The sequence below is a fragment of the Pogona vitticeps genome, chromosome 13 (genome assembly GCF_051106095.1).
Source record: "Pogona vitticeps strain Pit_001003342236 chromosome 13, PviZW2.1, whole genome shotgun sequence".
NCBI lineage: Eukaryota > Metazoa > Chordata > Lepidosauria > Squamata > Agamidae > Pogona > Pogona vitticeps.
In genome coordinates, this window is record NC_135795.1 from 11817307 (window position 1) to 11837591 (window position 20285).

The window sequence follows — 20285 nt, forward strand, 5'->3', positions numbered from 1 at the left end:
ATGGGCGGGATAGAAATCCAATCAATCAATCAATCAATCAATCAATCAATCAATCAATCAATCAATCAATCAATCAATCAATCAATCAATCAATCAATCAATCAATCAATCAATCAATAGGCACAGTTCATGCGCCCTTACCAGCTCTCCAGACTGTAGTTATGGTGGCAATGAGTATATGTGCTGCTTATATACCACCCTATAATACTTAAAACACACAGCTCCTCTCACGCATGCACAGACCCTCCCACTAATGCATGGATGGTGCACGGCCCCTTCCATGCATGCACGGACCCTCCCATTAACGCATGCACGCCCCCCTCCCACACATGCACAACTCTTCCCATTAACGCACGCATGGCACACGGCCCCTCCCACTAACAGACACACGGCCCCTCCCATGCACGCACAGACACCCCCCCCCGGTGCTAAACCAGTCCAGGGAGGCAAAAAGGTTGGGCACCTCTGTTTTAGATGGCCCGGACCAAAACCGTATGAGGCTTTATAAGGTTCAGCATAACGAAATAATCCTATTAGCTGGATTTCGGAACCTCCTACCTCCTTGTGCAGGTTGCTTCTTGGAGACCAGGTGTTCTTTCATCAGGTTGTAGACTTTCTCCAACCTGAAATCAAGAAAACAGGAAGAGATGTATCTGGAATCCTTCCGTGCTCAAGGAATGGCAACAGCTTGATCCGTCTAGATCCTGAACCTTAAAATGTTCTCCAAAACACCAACCCCTGAATAGAGCACCCACCAGATGCCAAGCGTGCGCCAGACCTCAGGATTGATGGCGAAAGCTTTCAGCATCATTACATCCCCGGCTGAAGGGCCAGGATAGAGCCTAAACCTCAAAGGGCCCTCTAGGGACCAACGTGATTGGATCTGTGGCTGGTTCTTTTCACTAAATCCTTCCACCTAGGCCTAGCCACAAGCCTCTCACCGAGGTGGATCACGACAGACCTTAAGAAAACGTAACATGCAGGAAACGTACATTCCTGCCTCTTCGGTCTAGCTTCCCACGCCCCGCCTCCGTAAAGAAAACAACAACAACGGGTACTTTACTTGGCCTGGATGCCCATCCACAACATCTGCTGCCTCTGAACCACATCCGGGTGCTTCCGGACAAAATCCTCATCGTATCGGAGCTTAAATTCCCAGCCTCTGTTTATCCTGAGGAATGACATGTGTTCCAAAAAATCCTTCACATCTTCTGGGCCAAGCTGGAAAAAACAAACGTTCACTTATTTATGTCCATCGATGGATAAGAGACACTCCAAGGGGTTAGAGAAGCTCCAAGGGGTTAGAGAAGCCGAGTCGTTTATGAAATCAACAGCCACACAAAAGCTTTAGGATGTGATCTCCAAAAGGAACGCAGAGGCTGGGCAATGGTTTAGAAGACGGAAACTTAGCCTGGACAGAGGAATTTGCTGAAAGGTGCCTAAACAACCCATTTTCTTAAAAGATTGGGTTTCTAGGCACAATTGAAAGGGCTGGTTTTAACCTACAAAGCCTTAAACGGCTTGCATCCAAGCTATCTTGTGGGATGTGGCTCCCTTTATGAACCTACCTGGGTGTTAAGATCATCAGGAGAAGCCTTTCTCTAGGTCCCAACACCTCCACGGGGTGTTTGGTAGGGACACAAGAGAAGGCCTTCTCTGTGGCCGCTCCCAGAGACTCTGGAACTCCCTCCCACAAGAGGCCAGACTGGCCCCATCTTTGCTGTCCTTCCACAAGCAGGCAAAGACCTTTCTCTGAGTGATTAACTGCCTGAAAGGGTTTCTAAAATCCATTCTTGTGCCTTATTGTTTTGACTGTGTTTTTCATGTTGTGTTTTAAAGCTTATTTGATCATTTTTAATATGCATACATTTATTATTTTTAGTGTTATATCTTGTATTTTAATGACATAAGCTCCCTTGGGTCCTCTTTAAGGAGAACAATGGTGAAAAATATTTTAAATAAATAAGCAAAATAAATAATGAGTGCACGCAGATGCGTTTAAAAAGGCCAGTGTCCTTGTTCCTCTGGAGTTGAACGACACGTGACAAAACAATTTCAACAGTGAACACAGGTAAATCTGTTAGATTTACCATGATTTCACATTTTCTCTACAAGTCAATTTGGAATATTTTGTCTCGGTTTGTCTCATTTTGGTTTTTTTGCAACTGCTAGGTAAGGTACACAGAAGATTTAAAACCAAAGACTAAGGCCCACGGGGGAAAATAAAACTTGGACAATAGAAAATAATATTTTCAATTTCACTAAGAGTCTCAGCCTGAATACCCTGGACTGCCACAAAGACTAACAAGTGGGCCTTAGATCAAATAAATCCTAAACTCTCTCTGGTGGCCAAAATGTCGAAACTGAAGCTCTCCTACTTTGGGCACATCCTAAGAAGGCAGGATTCTCTGGAAAAGACAATAATGCTGGGAAAAGTTGAAGGCAGCAGGAAAAGAGGAAGACAAAATACAAGATGGGTGGACTCCCTAAAGGAAGCCACAAGGTTGAGTTTACAAGAGCTGAGCTTGAGGATAGATATTCTGGAGATCTCTCATTGTCATAAGTGGGGGGCAACTTGATAGCACATAACAACAACAAAAGTGTCAACCAGATATCCAGTGCGGCTTAAACGGAAAAAAAACCAACCACTCCCTGAGCTTTTCAGGGTAAGATCATCATAACTAGCAAGTTCTTTCCCTAAAAGAAAAGGGAGAGGGAGGGGGATTAAAGCTGGCTGGTCTCAGGATTATCAGGAAAAATCATCTTTCTTCCTGGAAGTCTTTCGCCAGTCATCTGCACCTCTGGGGAATCCCAGATCCCAACACAGATGCTGGATTTGGACTCTAAGGTTTGCTGTATTTGGGATAATTTAGAGAATAAGCCCTGCCTTCAGGTGGGAATTTTTGAACTGAGATTACTATCACATCTTCCCGAGTCTAAATAAAGGAACTTACTTTTGTAACGGCTGCTATTTCTTTCCGCACAACCCATCGGTCCTGGGTAAACTTCCACATCTGAGCAGCATCAAGAGAGGGAAGGAAAGGGAAAAAGAGAAGAGAGACATAAACCGATCTGTCAAGAATGGCGATGTATCATGCTCTCCAACATGAACAAACCCTTGGCTTTAAAATCCACCTTTCCTGCAAAAGCCAGCTCCTTTGGACCCACTGGGAGCAAGGTAGACACACTTTGGCTTTCTAGATGCTCGGGGCCCCCAACTCTCATCAACCCAGCAGGTATAACCAGTGCCTGATCAGCAAAAAGGACTATTTAATTTAGTATTCTGTTCACCGACTGGCCAAACAGACACCTCAATGGGAAGCTCATGGACCTAAGAGGACCACAACTGCTGGCTGTGGGATTTGGGGAGTTGCCATAAAAAAAATCCCACCCTCAATATTTGCCAATTCTGACTGGTATACAGAGGTATGCTGCTTCTGGTACCGTAAGGACTAGAAACTAATCATGATTAATAGCCATTGATACTTCCAGAAAATAAAACATAGGAAATGACTTCATCTCCAACCAGATCAAGAATCCACTTAGCTCAGATCTACTGAAACTGGAGCTGTGCAGTTTTACAGGTTCAGACTACGTCTCCCAGAATTCCTCGGGCCAAATTCCTTGTGAACTCTGGGATTTGCAATCCAAGGGTCTTTTCAGTGGCTGCTACGGGACTGTGGAACTCCCTCCCACAAGAGGCCAGGCTTTCTTTTCAAACTGGCTTTTAATATGTAAACTGCAACGTAGGAAGAGATTTTTAGGGGAGAACTGTCTGTACCCTTTAAAATGTGGCTTTAAGAATGGTTTTTAAGGATTTTATTTGGTGGCTTTTCATAATTAATCTGTTCAATTGTTTTTTTAAAAGTGTGCTTTATTACATTGGCAATTGTTTTAACATTTGTGTTTTAAATCATTTATCAGCCACCTTGATTTCTTCGGAATAAGGCAGGGTCGAAACTGGCTGGCTGTTTTAATGGAGTGTCATGCCCTGTTGCTTTGAAATCTGATTTTGGTGTTGATATTGTTTTGTGAGGTATTTTTTGATGCTTTTAAAAAAAATATATATTTGTATATTTGCTGTTTAGCTTTTAAATCCTTTCTTTTCCCGATGTAAGCCGCCTTGGGTCCTTTTTAAGGAGAAAGGCGGGGTAACAATGTTTTAAATGAATAAATAAATATACATTGAACAAACAAAGATTTTTTTTGTTTAGTACTGGACTTATTCCCTTCCCTAGTACTACCTGCAAGCGGCAGGAGCTGAATCTGGAAAATACATCCGTATCTTTGGCCTGTAGCCCCTCTTGTCAAAGTTGCTGTAGTACAGAGAGTGTTTTCAAAAACAAAAATGAATGTATTTATTTATTTACGGTTACTCACCACAAAATCTCTTCCCCTGCAAAGGACTTCTGCCGGTACACCGCTGTGAGGGCTGGAGGTATCCTTCGGGTAGAGGACGTCACTGCTCATTTTAAAAAAAAAATATTGACCGGTTAAAACTCACCCTACTGCCCCCCTTGGTTCTTGCTACAGCAGATCCTGGCACCCAGCCAGCCAGCAACACTTCTAACACTGTTTGGATTACAAGCAGATCAGTCCATCCCAAAGGGCAAGGGGGGAAAAAATCCCTTCGAGCTCTCTCTACGTTGGGCTCAAAGGGATTTCACATTAGTGGAAAGCAAGATGAAAGGCAGCCCAATTATAGGCCTTGCAATTAAGACAGGTTGCAAAATCAGGACCTGAAATGCAGCATCTCAAAATTCCACATGAATGAGGGTGGGGGAATGGTTGGCAAGGAAAAAGTAGCTTTCTAAAGCTAAAAGACCTGTGGTTTTGGACACCACACTTGAAGGATGCCAACAAACCGGAGCAAGTTCAGACAAGAGCAACAAGGATGATTAGGGAACTGGAAACGAAGCCCTGGGAGGAAGGACTGAAAGAACTGGGCATGTTTCGTCTAGAGAAAAGACGACCGAGGAGAGATGAGAGCACTTTGCAAATACTTGAAAGGTAGTCATACAGAGGAAAGGCAGGATCCGTTCTCAATCTTCCCAGAATTCAAGACACATAATAATGGGCTCAAGCTACAGGGAATCAGATTTAGACTGACTATTAGGAAAAACTTCTCAACTGTTAGAGCAGTACAACATGGACCGGAAGCGGGTGAGTGCTCCAATGCTGAAGGCATTTCAGAGCAAATTGGACAACCGCCTTTCAGATCTGCTTTGATTTAGATTCTTGGACTGAGCAAGGAGTTGGCTTTGATGGCCTTCCAACTCATTATTCTAGGATTCTGCCGAATCTAGCCATTTCTCAGAGTTAGAACAAATTCCATTTTCTTGAACCACAGCTGCTAGAATACCCTGGTCAGAACACCCAGTGGACTTAAAGTATTTTCCTCCTCCACACTCTAGTATTTTCTCTTATATTCCACCTTGCTTGCACTCTCTGGAAATATGCAAAAATTGCTCAGTTGCCATAGTATAATGTCATACGTGATGCAAACTCGTGTTTCCGTGAACACACACAATGGGTATGTAACTGTTTCGGGCTTCCTGAGATATCCCCCATGTATACTCATGGCAGAAGACAACAGGGAAGTAGCAACCAGCTTTCTAAAAACAACCATCATCCAGGAGAAAAGGGGATTTTACCTTTTCACAACCCAGTTTCCTTGTACCAACAGCGCCACCTGCTGGATGCAGCGCAAGGCTGCGGTCGCATCCGTCCCAGAAGCCAAGAGGCTCATCAGGTTTGCAAAAGCAATGACCTTCACTAAAGAGGAGGGGGAAAAAACACAAGAATTAGAAGACCATTCAAAGATTCCTAGAACATCAGCTTTCCCTGACTGGTGCTCACCAGGTATATTGGGAGTTAGAGGTACAAACTGTTACATAACAGCACTGATGTTACCTGTCTGTCATGGGTTTGGAGGGAAAGTTCCATCCTATGGGGAGTGGAAGGCGGGACATCAGGAGGAGGGGCTGTACTGTATAAATATGTGGAGCGTGTGTAGGTGAGACGCTGAGAGACACTGGAATGTGACGAAGCAGCAGCTGGGAAGAAGAAGCTGTTGTGGGAGTCTGTGTGTCAGACAGGGTACTACTGTGTGTCAGAGTACCAACCTGATAGGTTCAGGTGTCTGTTGGTTAGCCAGAACTGATAGGTTCAGGGTCTGTGCTTCAAGTTAAGGGTTCTGGGTGAACCAAACTGTGTGTATGTATGAGTGAGAATAAGCCACGTTACTTTATCCTATTCACCGGATTGTTTATTTTTCCTGTGTGTATTTAAAATAAACCTTATTCTTTTTATTGTTTGAAAATCCATCCCTGGTCTGTGTGACTTCTTACAGGGAATGGTTGGTGGCAGCTTAGTAACTGTGTGACATATCCCAGTAGGTCTGGGTTTGTCACATTGATTGGTGTCCAGCGTGTGGGATACGACTGGTCCAGTTGTCCAGTGGTCCAGCAAAGCCTTGGCAGGTGTGCCCAGAGCAAGGGGGGTCTAGTCAGGGACAGTCTGAGGCGCGTAGGTAATCTTCTAGGTGTACCTCACGGGGAGGTGCGCTAGTAGAAGAACGTGCCAACTGGGGAGACTTAGATTAAGGTGCTCTGAGGCAGCCTAGTTTTGGCGGGAAAAAGCTGAGGCAAAACTGCGTAGTAACAGTGAGCTAGCTTGCCAGCTGAGAGGCCCAGCAGAGGGGGGTAGGCTCTGACTCGATACTGTTGCAAGTTTAGTGCTGAAGAACAGCAGCAATCTCCAGGGAGAGCTGGTTCTGAGGCAAAAAGGAAAAAAGTGGTCGTTTTATTTTGAGGCTTGACTTTTTAAAGCAGCCTGTTCTGAGGGGGGATTATGCCCTTGACTCGAAGCCAGATAGCAGACATGAGTGAAGTGAAAGACCCCCAGATTGACCAAGGTTCTGAGGATGAATTTGGCTCAGTGCAGGGTGACAGCACAGGAGAGCAGAACCCAGAACTCAGAAAAATACTCCTAGCCCAACAGCATGAACTGAGGGTGAGGGAAATGGAGGAAAGATTAGAGAGAGAGAAAATGGCGTTTGAATTAGAGAGAGAGAGAGAGAGAATGGAGAGGGAGGAAAGATTGGAGAGAGAGAGAATGGAAATGGAGAGGGAGAGAGAGAAAATTGCTCTGGAGAAAGAAAAAATGGCGTTTGAATTAAGAAAACTGGAACTGATGAACCAGAACAATAATAACAATAGGGATTCTGAGGGAGGCCAATTGTCTAAAGCTGACCTGAAGAAATTCCCTGTGTACCACAAGGGAGATTGTCCTGAGGTGTTCTTTTCCCTAGTGGAAAGAGCGTTTGTGGACTTCTCAGTGAGGGAAACTGAGAAGATGACCATCATGCGGTCTTTAATCAGTGGTAGCCTGGCTGAGGTTTATGCCGAGATGCCTGAGGAACTGATGAAAGATTTCGCAGAGTTTAAGAAACTGGTGTTTGCCAGACATGGGATAAATGCGGAGCAGCTGAGACAAAGATTCAGGTCCCTCACCAAGAAGCCAGAACAGACTTTTACCCAAGTGGGGGCCCAATTGGTGAGGCTGCTTGAGAAATGGCTATCGCAGGAGGGGATAGAGACCTATGAGCAGCTGAAAGACTTGACAGCGCTGGAACAGTTCTATTCAGTCCTGCATGGGGAATTGAAATTCCAGGTGAGGGAAAGGAAACCGAAATCTGTGGCAGCAGCCGCAGAGATTGCAGATTTTATTTCCCAAATAAGAAAGCCCTTGGGTGAGGGGAAATCTGTAGGGAAACCCAAAGAAACCTACAGCAAGTACTCTCAGGGACCAGGGAAAAACCAGCAAGGGGGAGGGGCCCATGGTGAAGGGAAGCCCTCAGACATGAAACTAAGACCTCAGATTTTGGAGGGAAAACCAAAACAAGATGAGAGAGAATCAAAATACACCAGAAAATGTTATTTCTGTCAGGGAAAGGGTCACCTAATCTCAGAGTGTGAGAAATTAAAGCAGCTAAAAGGAATGGTGCCTCAGAATGCTAGTGGGACCAAGCCAAAAGCTGTGTTCTGTGTCCAGAAAGAGCAAGGCTCAGTGTCACTGAGGGAGCCTGTTGCCATGGCTACTCAGTCTGGAACAGCTACCGCTGCTGATCAGGCTGAGGAAAATGGTCCTCTTATAGAGGTAAAACGCTGCTTGCTGGTGAAAACAGATTCTCAGTTGTTTGAGACAGCAGGGGTGGACGTAGGAATACTTGACCGTCAGTATAGGGGGCTGCGGGACACTTGTTCCCAGGTAACCCTGTGCCATCCAGATATTATTCCTAGGGAGTTTATAATCCCAAATGAGAGCATGAAGGTGGCGGGGATTGAGGGGCAGGTAATCTCTCTGCCAGTAGCAGAGGTACCTGTCAACTTTCAAGGCTGGAGGGGAGATTGGCGGCTAGCGATTTCATCGACTCTGCCAGCAGCCGTGCTCGTGGGAAATGACCTGGCTGAACATGTGAAACGGGTGCTAGTGATTACACGCTCACAAGCCACCACAGGGACAGTTCAGGGGGGTAATGATGAGCCAGAGACGGAAGCAGAGGGGAGTTCAGAAGCTGTGGTGGAAACCTTAACCCCAGACAGCAGATTTGGACAGGAGCAAAAGGCAGACGCCACTCTCCAAAAGTGTTTTGAACAGGTGACTGACGCCCAGCTAACACCTGAAACCCCAGTGAGATTTCTGGAGAAAAAGGGGATTTTATATAGAGAAACCCTGAGGAATATCTCAAATGGGGGAGATGGGATCAGAAGTCAGCTGGTGGTACCTGAAAAGTATCGTCCCATGATCTTACAAAGGGGTCACTCTGACATGTTTGCTGCACACTTAAGGGTAAAAGGGCCCCTTGATTTGATCAAACAAAATTGGGAGCAGATCACCCAGGATGACCCACAAGACGTTGTGACATACATAGACACCTTGATGAATGACCTAAAGAAAAATCTAGAGCTGGCAGCAGAAAACCTGCAAGCTCAGAAGGTCAGACAGAAAACATGGTATGACCACAAAGCTAGAGAGAGGCACTTTGACCCAGGGGAGGAAGTGCTTTGGCTTAGGCCCTGCAGAGAGAATAAACTGCAGCTCAAATGGGCAGGACCATATAGGGTCATTTCCAAAATGTCAGACCTGAACTACCTTATAGAGCAGGAGGAGAACCAAGCAAGGAGGGTGGTTCATGTGAATGCCCTAAAACCCTACTACAGAGGGGAACAGAGGGTTCTATTTGCTATAAAAGCAGCTGAGAGTGAGGAAGCTGAATTACCCTTCTGGGAGGGTAGAGGGGAAGTAAAATACAACCCAGAGGAGGTAAAGATCAGTCCTGCACTCACCCAAGACCAGCAGCAAGAACTAAAAATGCTGCTTAGTAAATATCAACAGGTGTTTTCCAACAAGCCGGGGATAGTGAAGGGAGTGATGCATCGGATCCACACAGGGGATGCACCCCCGCAGGCAGTATCCCCATACCGAGTAACGGGACCCTATAGGGACAAGGTGCGGAAGGAGCTGGACGAGATGCTGAGGGAGAACATAATCGTCCCCTCTTCTAGTCCTTGGTCCTCTCCGATAGTCCTTGTGGACAAGCCTGATGGGAGCATTAGGTTTTGTGTTGATTACAGGAAATTAAACCGTGTAACCACTCCTGATGCCTACCCAATGCCCAGGCTAGACAACCTGATTGAAACCATAGGGGGTTGTCGGTTCATTTCATCATTGGACCTGGTAAAGGGATATTGGCAATTAAGAATTGATCCCAGGGATCAAGAAAAGACTGCCTTTTGCAGCCCTTTTGGTCTCTATGAGTTTCGAGTCCTGAGCTTTGGTCTCAGAAATGCACCAGCCACATTCCAAAGGCTGATGGACCAGACCTTGGCAGGGCTCAGTGACTTTACAGTGGCCTACATTGACGACATAGGGATCTTCAGTAATACCTGGGAAGATCACCTGATACACCTGGAGTTAGTGCTGCAGAGGTTAAGTGCAGCAGGGCTAACAGTAAAGGCCAGCAAGTGTCAGCTGGGTAGCCCAGAAATAAAATACTTGGGTCACATGGTAGGGGGAGGAGTGATAAAACCCCTGGAGGCCAAAATAGAAGCTGTTCGTGATTGGCCCAGACCCAACACCAAGAAAAAAGTCAAATCATTTCTTGGGTTGGTGGGCTACTACAGAAAGTTCATCCCGAGGTTTAGCGAGATTGCGGCTCCGCTGACCGATCTGACGAGGAAGAAGGCTGATGACCGCATCCCGTGGACCAGCGACTGTGAGGCGGCGTTCCAGAGGTTGAAGGAGGCGTTAATCAACTATCCTGTCCTGCGTGCTCCAGACTTCGACCGGGAGTTCATCATCTACACCGATGCGTCTAACAGCGGGGTAGGAGCAGTTCTGTGCCAGGAGAATGAGAATGGTGACCAGCATCCAGTGTCCTACCTGAGTAGGAAACTTCAAAAAGGTGAGAGACATTTGGCAACCGTGGAGAAGGAGTGTTTGGCCATAGTCTACGCGATCCAGAAGGCCAAGCCTTACATCTGGGGAAGACATTTTATTCTGTGTACTGACCATTCACCATTGCAATGGTTAAAGACAATGAAAACCCACATTAGCAAACTTATGAGGTGGGCTTTAAACCTACAGGACTATGACTTTGAAGTGAAGGTGGTCAGAGGGTCAGTGAACTGTGTTGCTGACGCCTTATCAAGAAGACCTGAAGAATGAAGACGGCGAAAGAATATGGACTATGTGTATATAATGATGACAAAAGTAAAATGTACCTGTTTTTTTTTTGAATTTGGTTTGTATGAATAAAGGTAAATTGATGTAATGTATGTGGTAAATGTTTAAATGCCTATTTGCTATGGTTAACTTAGAATGTAAGTATGAGTAAGTGTAATATGGTATGTATAACTGTTGTTGTGTATTTTATACAGGTTGTTTTTTGGTGAAAAGCACGTTAGCTTTCCCCCTACAAAACAACTTATAAAGAGGGGAGGTGTTACATAACAGCACTGATGTTACCTGTCTGTCATGGGTTTGGAGGGAAAGTTCCATCCTATGGGGAGTGGAAGGCGGGACATCAGGAGGAGGGGCTGTACTGTATAAATATGTGGAGCGTGTGTAGGTGAGACGCTGAGAGACACTGGAATGTGACGAAGCAGCAGCTGGGAAGAAGAAGCTGTTGTGGGAGTCTGTGTGTCAGACAGGGTACTACTGTGTGTCAGAGTACCAACCTGATAGGTTCAGGTGTCTGTTGGTTAGCCAGAACTGATAGGTTCAGGGTCTGTGCTTCAAGTTAAGGGTTCTGGGTGAACCAAACTGTGTGTATGTATGAGTGAGAATAAGCCACGTTACTTTATCCTATTCACCGGATTGTTTATTTTTCCTGTGTGTATTTAAAATAAACCTTATTCTTTTTATTGTTTGAAAATCCATCCCTGGTCTGTGTGACTTCTTACAGGGAATGGTTGGTGGCAGCTTAGTAACTGTGTGACATATCCCAGTAGGTCTGGGTTTGTCACACAAACATCCTCGGCCATGTTGCTGTGGGATGATGGTGAGAGTTACAAGCCAAAACAGCAAAAAGATACCCAGCTAACAAGACTGGTGTTTTTTTAAAGTGTAACAATATAGCATTTCACTGTACTTTCTCCTTCAAGACAATGGCAGAGACTTTTGTCAACTGATGAAGGGGTTAATTAGCAAATCATGATGTCTTCTGCTCCCCTATTCCCTCTGCACTGTGCTGCAGTTTTTACACTAGCAGGAAGAGGGGTGGATATTTTTATTTACTTAATATTTATATACTGAATTATATCCAAAGATCTGAGCAAAACACAGGCTATCTTTGTTATAATGGTATTCTGACAACCTGATTTCAAACAGGCAATCCGCATCCATTAACTTTACAAAAGCCCTGTTTCCTGATGCAGACAAAAACAGCCAGAACCAGTTTGTGGAGACAGACCCACATAGGTGCGATATTTCTGGATTCTCCCAAGGAATGCAATAAGCAGAGCTATCATGACAAGCCCCCACTTCGCTACTGTTGTATGTCTAAATAAGGTTAGTTTGGGGGCATGAAAATGAGGAGGTAATGTCAAAACGATGTACCATTTTTCATCAAAATCTTGATCTGGTCAGCCAGGGGCAAAGTCCTCAGCTGGGCCATAGAGAGCACATTGCTTGGAGCCACAGGTTTGTCCCTGAAAAGAGAAGATAATGAATTAAGCTGGAGAAGAAACAGGATAGTTAACATGGAAAAACACAGCACTGGGTGTCCCTGGAGATCTGCCATCAGATTGGGGGGAAACTGGCAGCCCCTGAAGAGTGAGCTTTGAGGCATGGATGGATGCATGTTTGCAAACACAAGGACACAGGGCGGATGCCAAAGCAAACCACCAGTCCCTTCAGCTCCGGATCTTATACAGCTCAGGTGACGAGCCTCCAAATGTCTGAGCACACCATCATCCATAACCATTATGGATATTGATGGCAATTGAGGTTCCCCTTCCCTCATCTTTATAAACTGGCAGGAACGCTGCAGATAGCGGGGGCGTTATTCCAAACCCTATCCGGACACCTTCGGGACTCATCCTGACAACTTGGGCATGCAAAAGGCACACTCTGCCTACCGAACTATGACTGCCTCTGAGCAGAACTCTCTCCTCAGATGGGCAATTTTTTCCAGCCCCATATAAAGATTTTATTTTGGTAGCAACACCATGGTTTGGAGGCCAAGATACCTTCGAAAAAGGTCCTTTACAATAGAGTTGGGGCTACAAAACAGTTCAGCGAGTATAAACAACCAACCACCAATTATAAAGTTCAAATGCACATCTTGGAGAAGTTGAGGAGACGCTGGGCACCAAACCCGGGTCCTTCTATTTCTCCGGCCGTTCACCAAGGTGCCATGTAACAGACTGGAAGTGGACCACCAACGGCACTCCACATTGGTCCCAGATGACCAGAAAGGGGAAGGTGACTGAAGGTTTCCAGAAAGGCAACACGGAGGAGCCCAGTGGAATGCCAGTGTGCCCCTGTAAAGAATGGAGGCAGGCTAACTTTCAAAGCCTCGTGGGAAAGGGGGGAAACTAGGCATTTGAGGACAGACACCGTATGTGCATTAAGACAAGGGGATATGGTCTGCAAGGATGAGTGGAGCCAATTAGAAGGCTAATTAGAAGACCACAAAGGTTTTGGGGAAAGCCTGGCCTATTCTCCTTACTGGGCAGCTATTTGGTGGATTAGATGAGGAACGGACAAACAACACCCCTCCAGATGTTAGACTACGACTCCCAGCATTCCTCATTATTGCCGATGCTGGCCGGGGCTCATGGGAGGCTCAGTCTGAGGACATCTGGAAGGTTAAATGTTGCCCACCCCTGGATTAGGTTGTTAGGCTTTCAAAGGGGAGGTATAAATGCAACAAATGAACAGACAAATAAATGTTGACCACTTTTCTTGAGGAACATAAAAAAATGGTGAGATTTCACCAAGAGCAGGAGAGATCTGGCTTACTTACTTCTCTTCCTCCACACTTGGAGGTACCAGCATCATCAAGTATTCGCTGCAAAAAAACAAAACACATACACATCTTGTTAGTGACTGCTTTGAAAACTGTCACACCATTTGTGACTTAGAAACATAAAATAATTGAATGGAAAGGGGTCTGTAAGGCCATCGAGTCCAACCCCCCCTGCTCAAGGTAGGAACTCAAGTCAAAGCAGATCTGAGAGATGGTGGGCCAGCATTTCTGTTGAATGCATGAAGCACTAGCCTGCTCGCCACTTCCCAAGGTCATTGGATCCACTGTCGTATTGTTCTAACAGTTAAGAATTCCCCCCCCCCCATTATATTCAGCCTAAATCTAGTTTCCTGTAGCTTAAGCCCATTATTACATGTCCTGAACTCTGGGATGATCAAAAACAGATCCTGCCCTTCCTCTGTAGGACTGCTTTCCACTTGTTCCAGCTTACTGCCCCATGAAGAAAACACACAGATAATAACTTCTAGGGTGCATTTGGGAGCTGGTGGAACAAGTGATCAAAAGAAATCAAAGCTAAATCAGGGCTGGTTGGCGGCAGCAGCCATAGCAAAGGCAGGAGAAGGAGTGGGTCAAGGATGTTCTTGCTGACCTTGGCCCCTCCTGGAAAAACAAAACAAACGAACAGGCATGTTTCTGCTCTTGGTAACCTACACCAGTGCAACTCTACATGAACGCATGAGTGATGAGTCCCACATTGGGTCCAAGGGACAAAAACCTCACCTCTGCCCCCACTCCAAAGTGACCAGTCCTGGCCTAAAGAGACAGACCGTTTTGGTAGGGAAGCATCCAAAGGACCACAATATTTTACCATGTAAGTCACTGCCTATTTTATTCAGGCCATCGGGGTGGAAATTCAAACGGATTTGGAACTGACTCAGTGGCAGCAAATAAAAAGGAAGCAGTGTGTGTTTTAAACCTCAGTTCTGAGAGTGCAGATAACTGAGATACAGAAGCTTACAGAAAAAGAGTACAATCGATTAAACACCGTATGTGCATTTTCAGACATGGGAAAATCAGATTTTTAAAAGCTCCGGGCCACCATTAATTTGCTTTATGAATTCAAAATAATACAGTAGATACCGCTGAGCAACTCTAAGAGAGGCAAAATGCTCTACTCTTTTACACCAAAGTAGGCAAAGTTTGCCCCTACCAAGGTTGCTTTTTAGGCTCATTAAGTCTTCACAGACACTCCCTCCGGCATCTTCAGCCTAATTCATTTTTAGTACCCTTTTAAACAAAAGAAGTGATCATCTAGTTTTTGAAGGGGATCCCTGGGTCCCCTGACATTCTCCATATGTCCTCCAATTAAAAAAAAAAAACAGCAGTAAGTGTGTCAAGGTTAAATGTATGACACTGGAACCATGACCACAGAAAACTTTAAAACTTTGTAACTCCCACTGGTAGTTTGAGCCTGTGACGGCCCATCACATTTATCCCTGAAGTGGTTAATTCCAGTGTGAAACCAGATATCCATGACAGCCATATCAATGTTTGCCTGGGCATCAAGGTGCAAATCCTTTACTCCCTGATGGCTGGCTCACAAAGGGGTTCACTCAAACAATGACCTCAGAATAGTATAAAACTTCTGTTTTTTGACAGGTGTTACATACTGTTTATTAAATGGTCCTAGGTGGAAGTGGGTATTTGGTCACTTCCAGTTCAGGATTCCCCGTTATCTACCGTATTTTTCGCTCCATAAGACGCACCTTTCCATAAGACGCACCATTTTTTTTAGAAGAAAACAGGAAAATATAATCTGTTTTTTTCGCTCCATAAAACGCACAGAATTTCCACCCCCGTTTTGTGGGGGAAAAGTGCGTCTTATGGTGCGAAAAATATGGTAATTTTTTGGACCTTTACGGGGCTGGTGTTGCCCATAAGGAATCTTGAGCCTTAAAAGTTCACTCCCAACTCCATCAGGGATGCCCTTCTCTATTTTATATATTCAGATTACAATATCATGTCTCTAAATACAAACAGTGAGTCCCAGGTTTGTTTGTTTGTTTTAAATTTCATTTCTGTGCCACCATCCTCACAGGAAGAAGATCCAAAGCAGCTCACAAATGATGAAAGCCAGTTGGACTGAGTGACTAAAAGTAGTATAGTGTGACATGGTGCATCTGTCAGGAATATATATCGCCCCACAGTGCTTAAAGCTCTCTCTGGGCAGCTTACAATTTAATTATGCAGGCTACACCTTCCCTCCCACCCCCACCCCCAAAAGCTGACTATCCATTTTATTAACTTTGGAAGGATGGAAGGCCGCGTCAACCTTGAGCCGGCTACCTGAGCCCCATCAAGACTGAACAAATTGTGAATAGAATCTTCACTGCAGTACTTCACATTTAACAACTCCACAGAGAAAGAACTGTATTACTGGTTGAACAGGCTTCAATAACATCCTGCGAAATGTTCACCATGACCTAAAAGATCTGGGGGTTCAAATCTCCCATTGTATACTTGCCACCTGTAGATTTAAGGAGGATGCTGGAATCAGAATACATCATCCTTCTACCTTTGCTCCTACAAAATGATTCAAGGAATGAAACAATGTTTACCTTGGAGATTTAATTAATTCCGTATTCCCAGCCAGGGAGTGACCCTGGCTAAACAAATACTGGCGCTCGTGTTCAGACCGGCTGTCCTAGAGAAGAAGAGAAGAAAGCTCAAGATCCACATTCTTTCCCATGTCTTTTTAAAACTAAGCGTGCTTTCCCACTGCTCTACACAACTTGCTGATCTCACCATCTTTAATCTCCATGTTCGGACTATTTATGTTAAACAGAATAGCTGACATTCTTTTCATATTGCTCTAAAATACGTACACAGCCATTTCAAAAGCTGAGATTAAGGCATTCTTTCCTGGTTGGGGAAAAACTGATCAAACATGCCAGAGCACTTAAATCTCCACCCCACGCCACGAGTCTCAAGTCCTGATGGATTCAGCAAGCAAACTAAAAATGTACATCCTACAATACTCTTCCCTGATCTTCATTCCCATATCTTCTAGCTTCCATGTAGCACACATTTTTAAAAATGATTAATGTGCAGGAAAAGGTACACTTTTAAAAAACGAAACGAAAACACCTTACAATTCTTATCTGTGGGATTTGTAGCCCAACCCTCCAGAAGGATATCAGACCAAGAAAATAAACTGTGTATGCATCTGATGTATTGAACAAGACACCTTTGCAGCTGTAAACCACATACCCTTAAACCATAGTAATGCAGGTGGACCCAGTGTTCCTCAGCTTGCCTCTTCTGCAAGAACTCGTAAGACTGAACCCGACGCTGACGTGCCTGTTCCGATTCTGGGCGGGAGAACCTCACCTGAAAGGAGGATTGCTCTGGCATTACCCCGCAAGATCAAAGCTCCTGGAATCATGTTAAAACTAAAACAAACACAGCCCTTTTCTCCCCTTCACATCAGGACTCTCTCTAGGTTGGAGAACACGGAAGCACATTCGACTGCAAGGCCCTTACTTTCGTCACAAACACTGCGAAGCGCTGAAAGAGTGTAAAAAGCCAGAAGGAAAAGATGCAAACTCAGCACCTCCAACGAACCAACAAGGCGGCCTAATTTATTAAAGCTCTTGACTGCAGGAGAAGATCTTCAACAATCTGGGAGCAGGACAGCCGACAGGAGAGGAGTGGGGTTTCAAGAAGGCCCAGATCCCACCCCTTACGCTCCTTTCAGTTTCTCCACCACTGCTCAAGAGGGTTGATTGTCTGATAAAGGAGGGGGGGGGGAACAGCTGACAGAAAAGTTCCCAGGGTTCGATATGAGAGGAAAGCACCTGAAAGCAAAGGGAGACCCAGACATTCAAAGAAAGATGAGAGGAAGAATTAGAGCGTGTTTCTTAAGATACATAAAAGCATCTGTGAAGGAATGGTAGCTCGGTGACAAGAATGCATGCTTCACATAGGAAAGTGCCGGGTTCAGTTCTCGGCAGCTGCTGCCCATCAGAGCAGACAACGCTGGCTTAGGTAGGGAAAAACAATCCATTCTGGTATAAAACATTTTCCTATATTACTACACGAAAACATCAACCTTCAGACAAATACCGTGATTTGCTTGACATCTTCTTCTGCTTCATCCTGCGAAGAATCGCCGGCTGCAAAAAGAAAAGCGTAAGAATCAGAACTAAAAATGTCTTGATAAATAAGGAAAAATATATTCTAAGCACAATTCCACGACATTTTTCTGGAGCTGACAAGGTAGCATAAGAAAAGTCCCACTGGGCCTGTCCAAAGACTTATCTGGTACAGCAGCATCTTTTCCTATAGTGTCTAACTCGCTGCCCCTGCTAAACTCACTAATCATCATCATCATATGCCATCAAGTCAATTCTGACTTATGACAACACATTTCAGGGGTTTCCAGGTAGAGAATACTCAGAGATGATTTAGCATTCCCTTCCACTAGGGGCGCTGTGGGACTGCGCAGCTTGCCCAAGGCCACCCAGGCTGGCTCCACTCACAGGGAGAACAATAAGGAACCAGATTCCCAACCTCTGGATAAACAGCCAGATGCCTAAACGACTGAGCCGTCCAGGCAGCAAGTAATACATAGAGGTTATATCTTCTTATGGTGTTTCCCGGGAGGTTTCAATCTTTGTGTGAAGGGTAGCTTTCCTGCCCACTTCACAAAGCCTTTGGCCCCCCAGAGAGCATCAGCACAGTTTTCTTTGGAAGCAAGGAATTCATCCAAGCTCTGTATTAAAACTGGACAACTCATTCTTCCTCTTCCTACACAGAAAACTCTATTTTGGTATGTACTTTCCCCTGATCCATATATTTACCCACTGAACACAACATGTTGCTTGTGCACTTTTCTCAAAAGTGTGCAGTGTGGGTCCTGCGGACTTACTTGTGTACTGTTTGGCAAGGGGCACTTGATTTAAAGCATGGTTTAATTTTTAAAAATTCAGATTATTTGACCCTTTAAATTAAAACAAATCATTTTAAAAATTGAAATTGTGATCTGAATCAATTTGATTTTTTTAAAAAAATCATTGACTTTTATCCACCCTGTTATTTGGGAACAGAAAATAAAAGCCCACATGAAGAATCTCTTCCTTGTGCCAGGAAACTGAAAAGACACGCACACACATACTTTTGTGAATAATCTTGCAGCCCTCGGACTGGATAAACACCCATTACTTTTCCACCACTAATCATTACCAGAGCTTGTAAAGGTTATTTTTTCTAGACTACAAATCCCAGAAGCCCACTGCTAACACAGCCAGGGGCTGTAGGATTCTCAAAACGACAGGCGAGAAAATTAATTTCCCCCCAAGACATCCCCATAACCAGGCACCATTCTCAGCCTTACCCGCTGAGAATCTGGCCCTTTAAAACCCACCTGTGCCTGGACTTTAAGGCCATCAAGAGGAAGCCCTTGGGTAAGTGACTTACGCTCGTTAGCAGCTTCTCGCTCCCGGTATTTGGCATCAGCTTTGTCCAAGTAGCTGAAACTGGGCCTCATTTGCAAAATCCCATGTAGTGGCGTAAGGTGGAGCTCACCTGAGGGAAAAGGAGGAGACTTTAAAGCATTTCTTAATCACCATCATGAGCTATCAGGGCAATTCTGACTTACGATGACCCTTTTCAGGGTTTCCCAGGTGGAGGATATTGAGAAGTGGTTGCCTACTCCCTTCCTCTAGGGGGCAATCTTGGGACTGTTTCAGCTGGCCCAAGGCCATCCAGGCTGGCTTTACTTGCAGGAAGTACTGTGGGGGAATCGAACTCCTCCACTGTTGAAACCCCACTCCCCCAGTGTTGGCTTGGCTTCCAACACTGAAATATACAGCCTGCAGAAGGTCAACAAACTCTACCCAGCCACAAGGACCTGGGATCATTGCACAAAAGAGACCAGCTAAAGACACCCATCAACCACAATGACAGATAATCTCTCCTACTTAACACAACAATACATCCACAACCAAAACACGCTGATCACCCTATCTCCTGAATAGGACAAAAGCTGTTCCCACAGCTATAAATACCCAACTATCCAACCAACAGCAATAGAGCATGGACAGAGTTCCTACTCCAGTCCTCTGAAGATGCCGGCCACAGAGACTGGTGAAACAGAGACTGGCAAAACATCAGGAAGAACAACCTTCAGATCACCGCCAAAGAGCCCGAAAAATCCACAACCGTCAGATCCCGGCCTTCGAGAATACATCCCAACCTCTCGCTCCACAGCAGTAGTAAACTACTGAATTCTCCAGCCAGCTCTAGTTATTTATTAGGTATATTTATATCCCACCTTTCCTCGAAGTGGTAGAGATGGCTCTCCTTCCCCTCAACCCCCCCCCCCCCGGAAGCAGGACAGGCTGAGAGAGGAAGCCACCCAGCCTGGCCCTAATTCAGCAAAGTTTTATTTGTCAGAAAGAACCAGAACTTCCAATTCCCTGCTTGATCGACAGCCAAAGCATATGAAGGGAAGAACAATAGAGACAATGCTGTGCCAAAAGCCATGTGGCGGAAAAGGAAATATTTACGTTTCCTCTTTAAGTATTGAAATTCTAAAATATTGGGGTATTTTCAACTCGTTTTTAAGAACGACAGACAAACCCTTCGAGAAAATGGTAGGACTCTTGGGGACTCAACTCACCTTTTCTGTAGATAGCAGCAGCATATCGTGAAACATTACTTGTGGTCTGAGAGGAGCAGAAAGACTGCTTATCCATCAACTTCCTGTAAAACACACAAAGGAGCT

General features: G+C 45.0%; 1 protein-coding gene across 1 annotated transcript in view; it reads right to left on the reverse strand.

The window, feature by feature from the left end:
* POLR3E (RNA polymerase III subunit E) overlaps positions 1-20285 on the reverse strand; it is a 47465-nt gene that overhangs the window by 18079 nt on the left and 9101 nt on the right. The window contains exons 6-17 of the mRNA XM_020799579.3: positions 20181-20263; positions 18977-19084; positions 17624-17673; positions 16769-16888; positions 16117-16202; positions 13535-13579; positions 12124-12215; positions 5655-5775; positions 4381-4462; positions 2955-3014; positions 1064-1221; positions 559-623 (exon numbers count right to left, since the gene is read on the reverse strand). Of these exons, the coding sequence (XP_020655238.3) occupies positions 559-623; positions 1064-1221; positions 2955-3014; positions 4381-4462; positions 5655-5775; positions 12124-12215; positions 13535-13579; positions 16117-16202; positions 16769-16888; positions 17624-17673; positions 18977-19084; positions 20181-20263 (1070 nt within the window). The remainder of the gene's footprint in view (positions 1-558; positions 624-1063; positions 1222-2954; positions 3015-4380; positions 4463-5654; positions 5776-12123; positions 12216-13534; positions 13580-16116; positions 16203-16768; positions 16889-17623; positions 17674-18976; positions 19085-20180; positions 20264-20285) is intronic.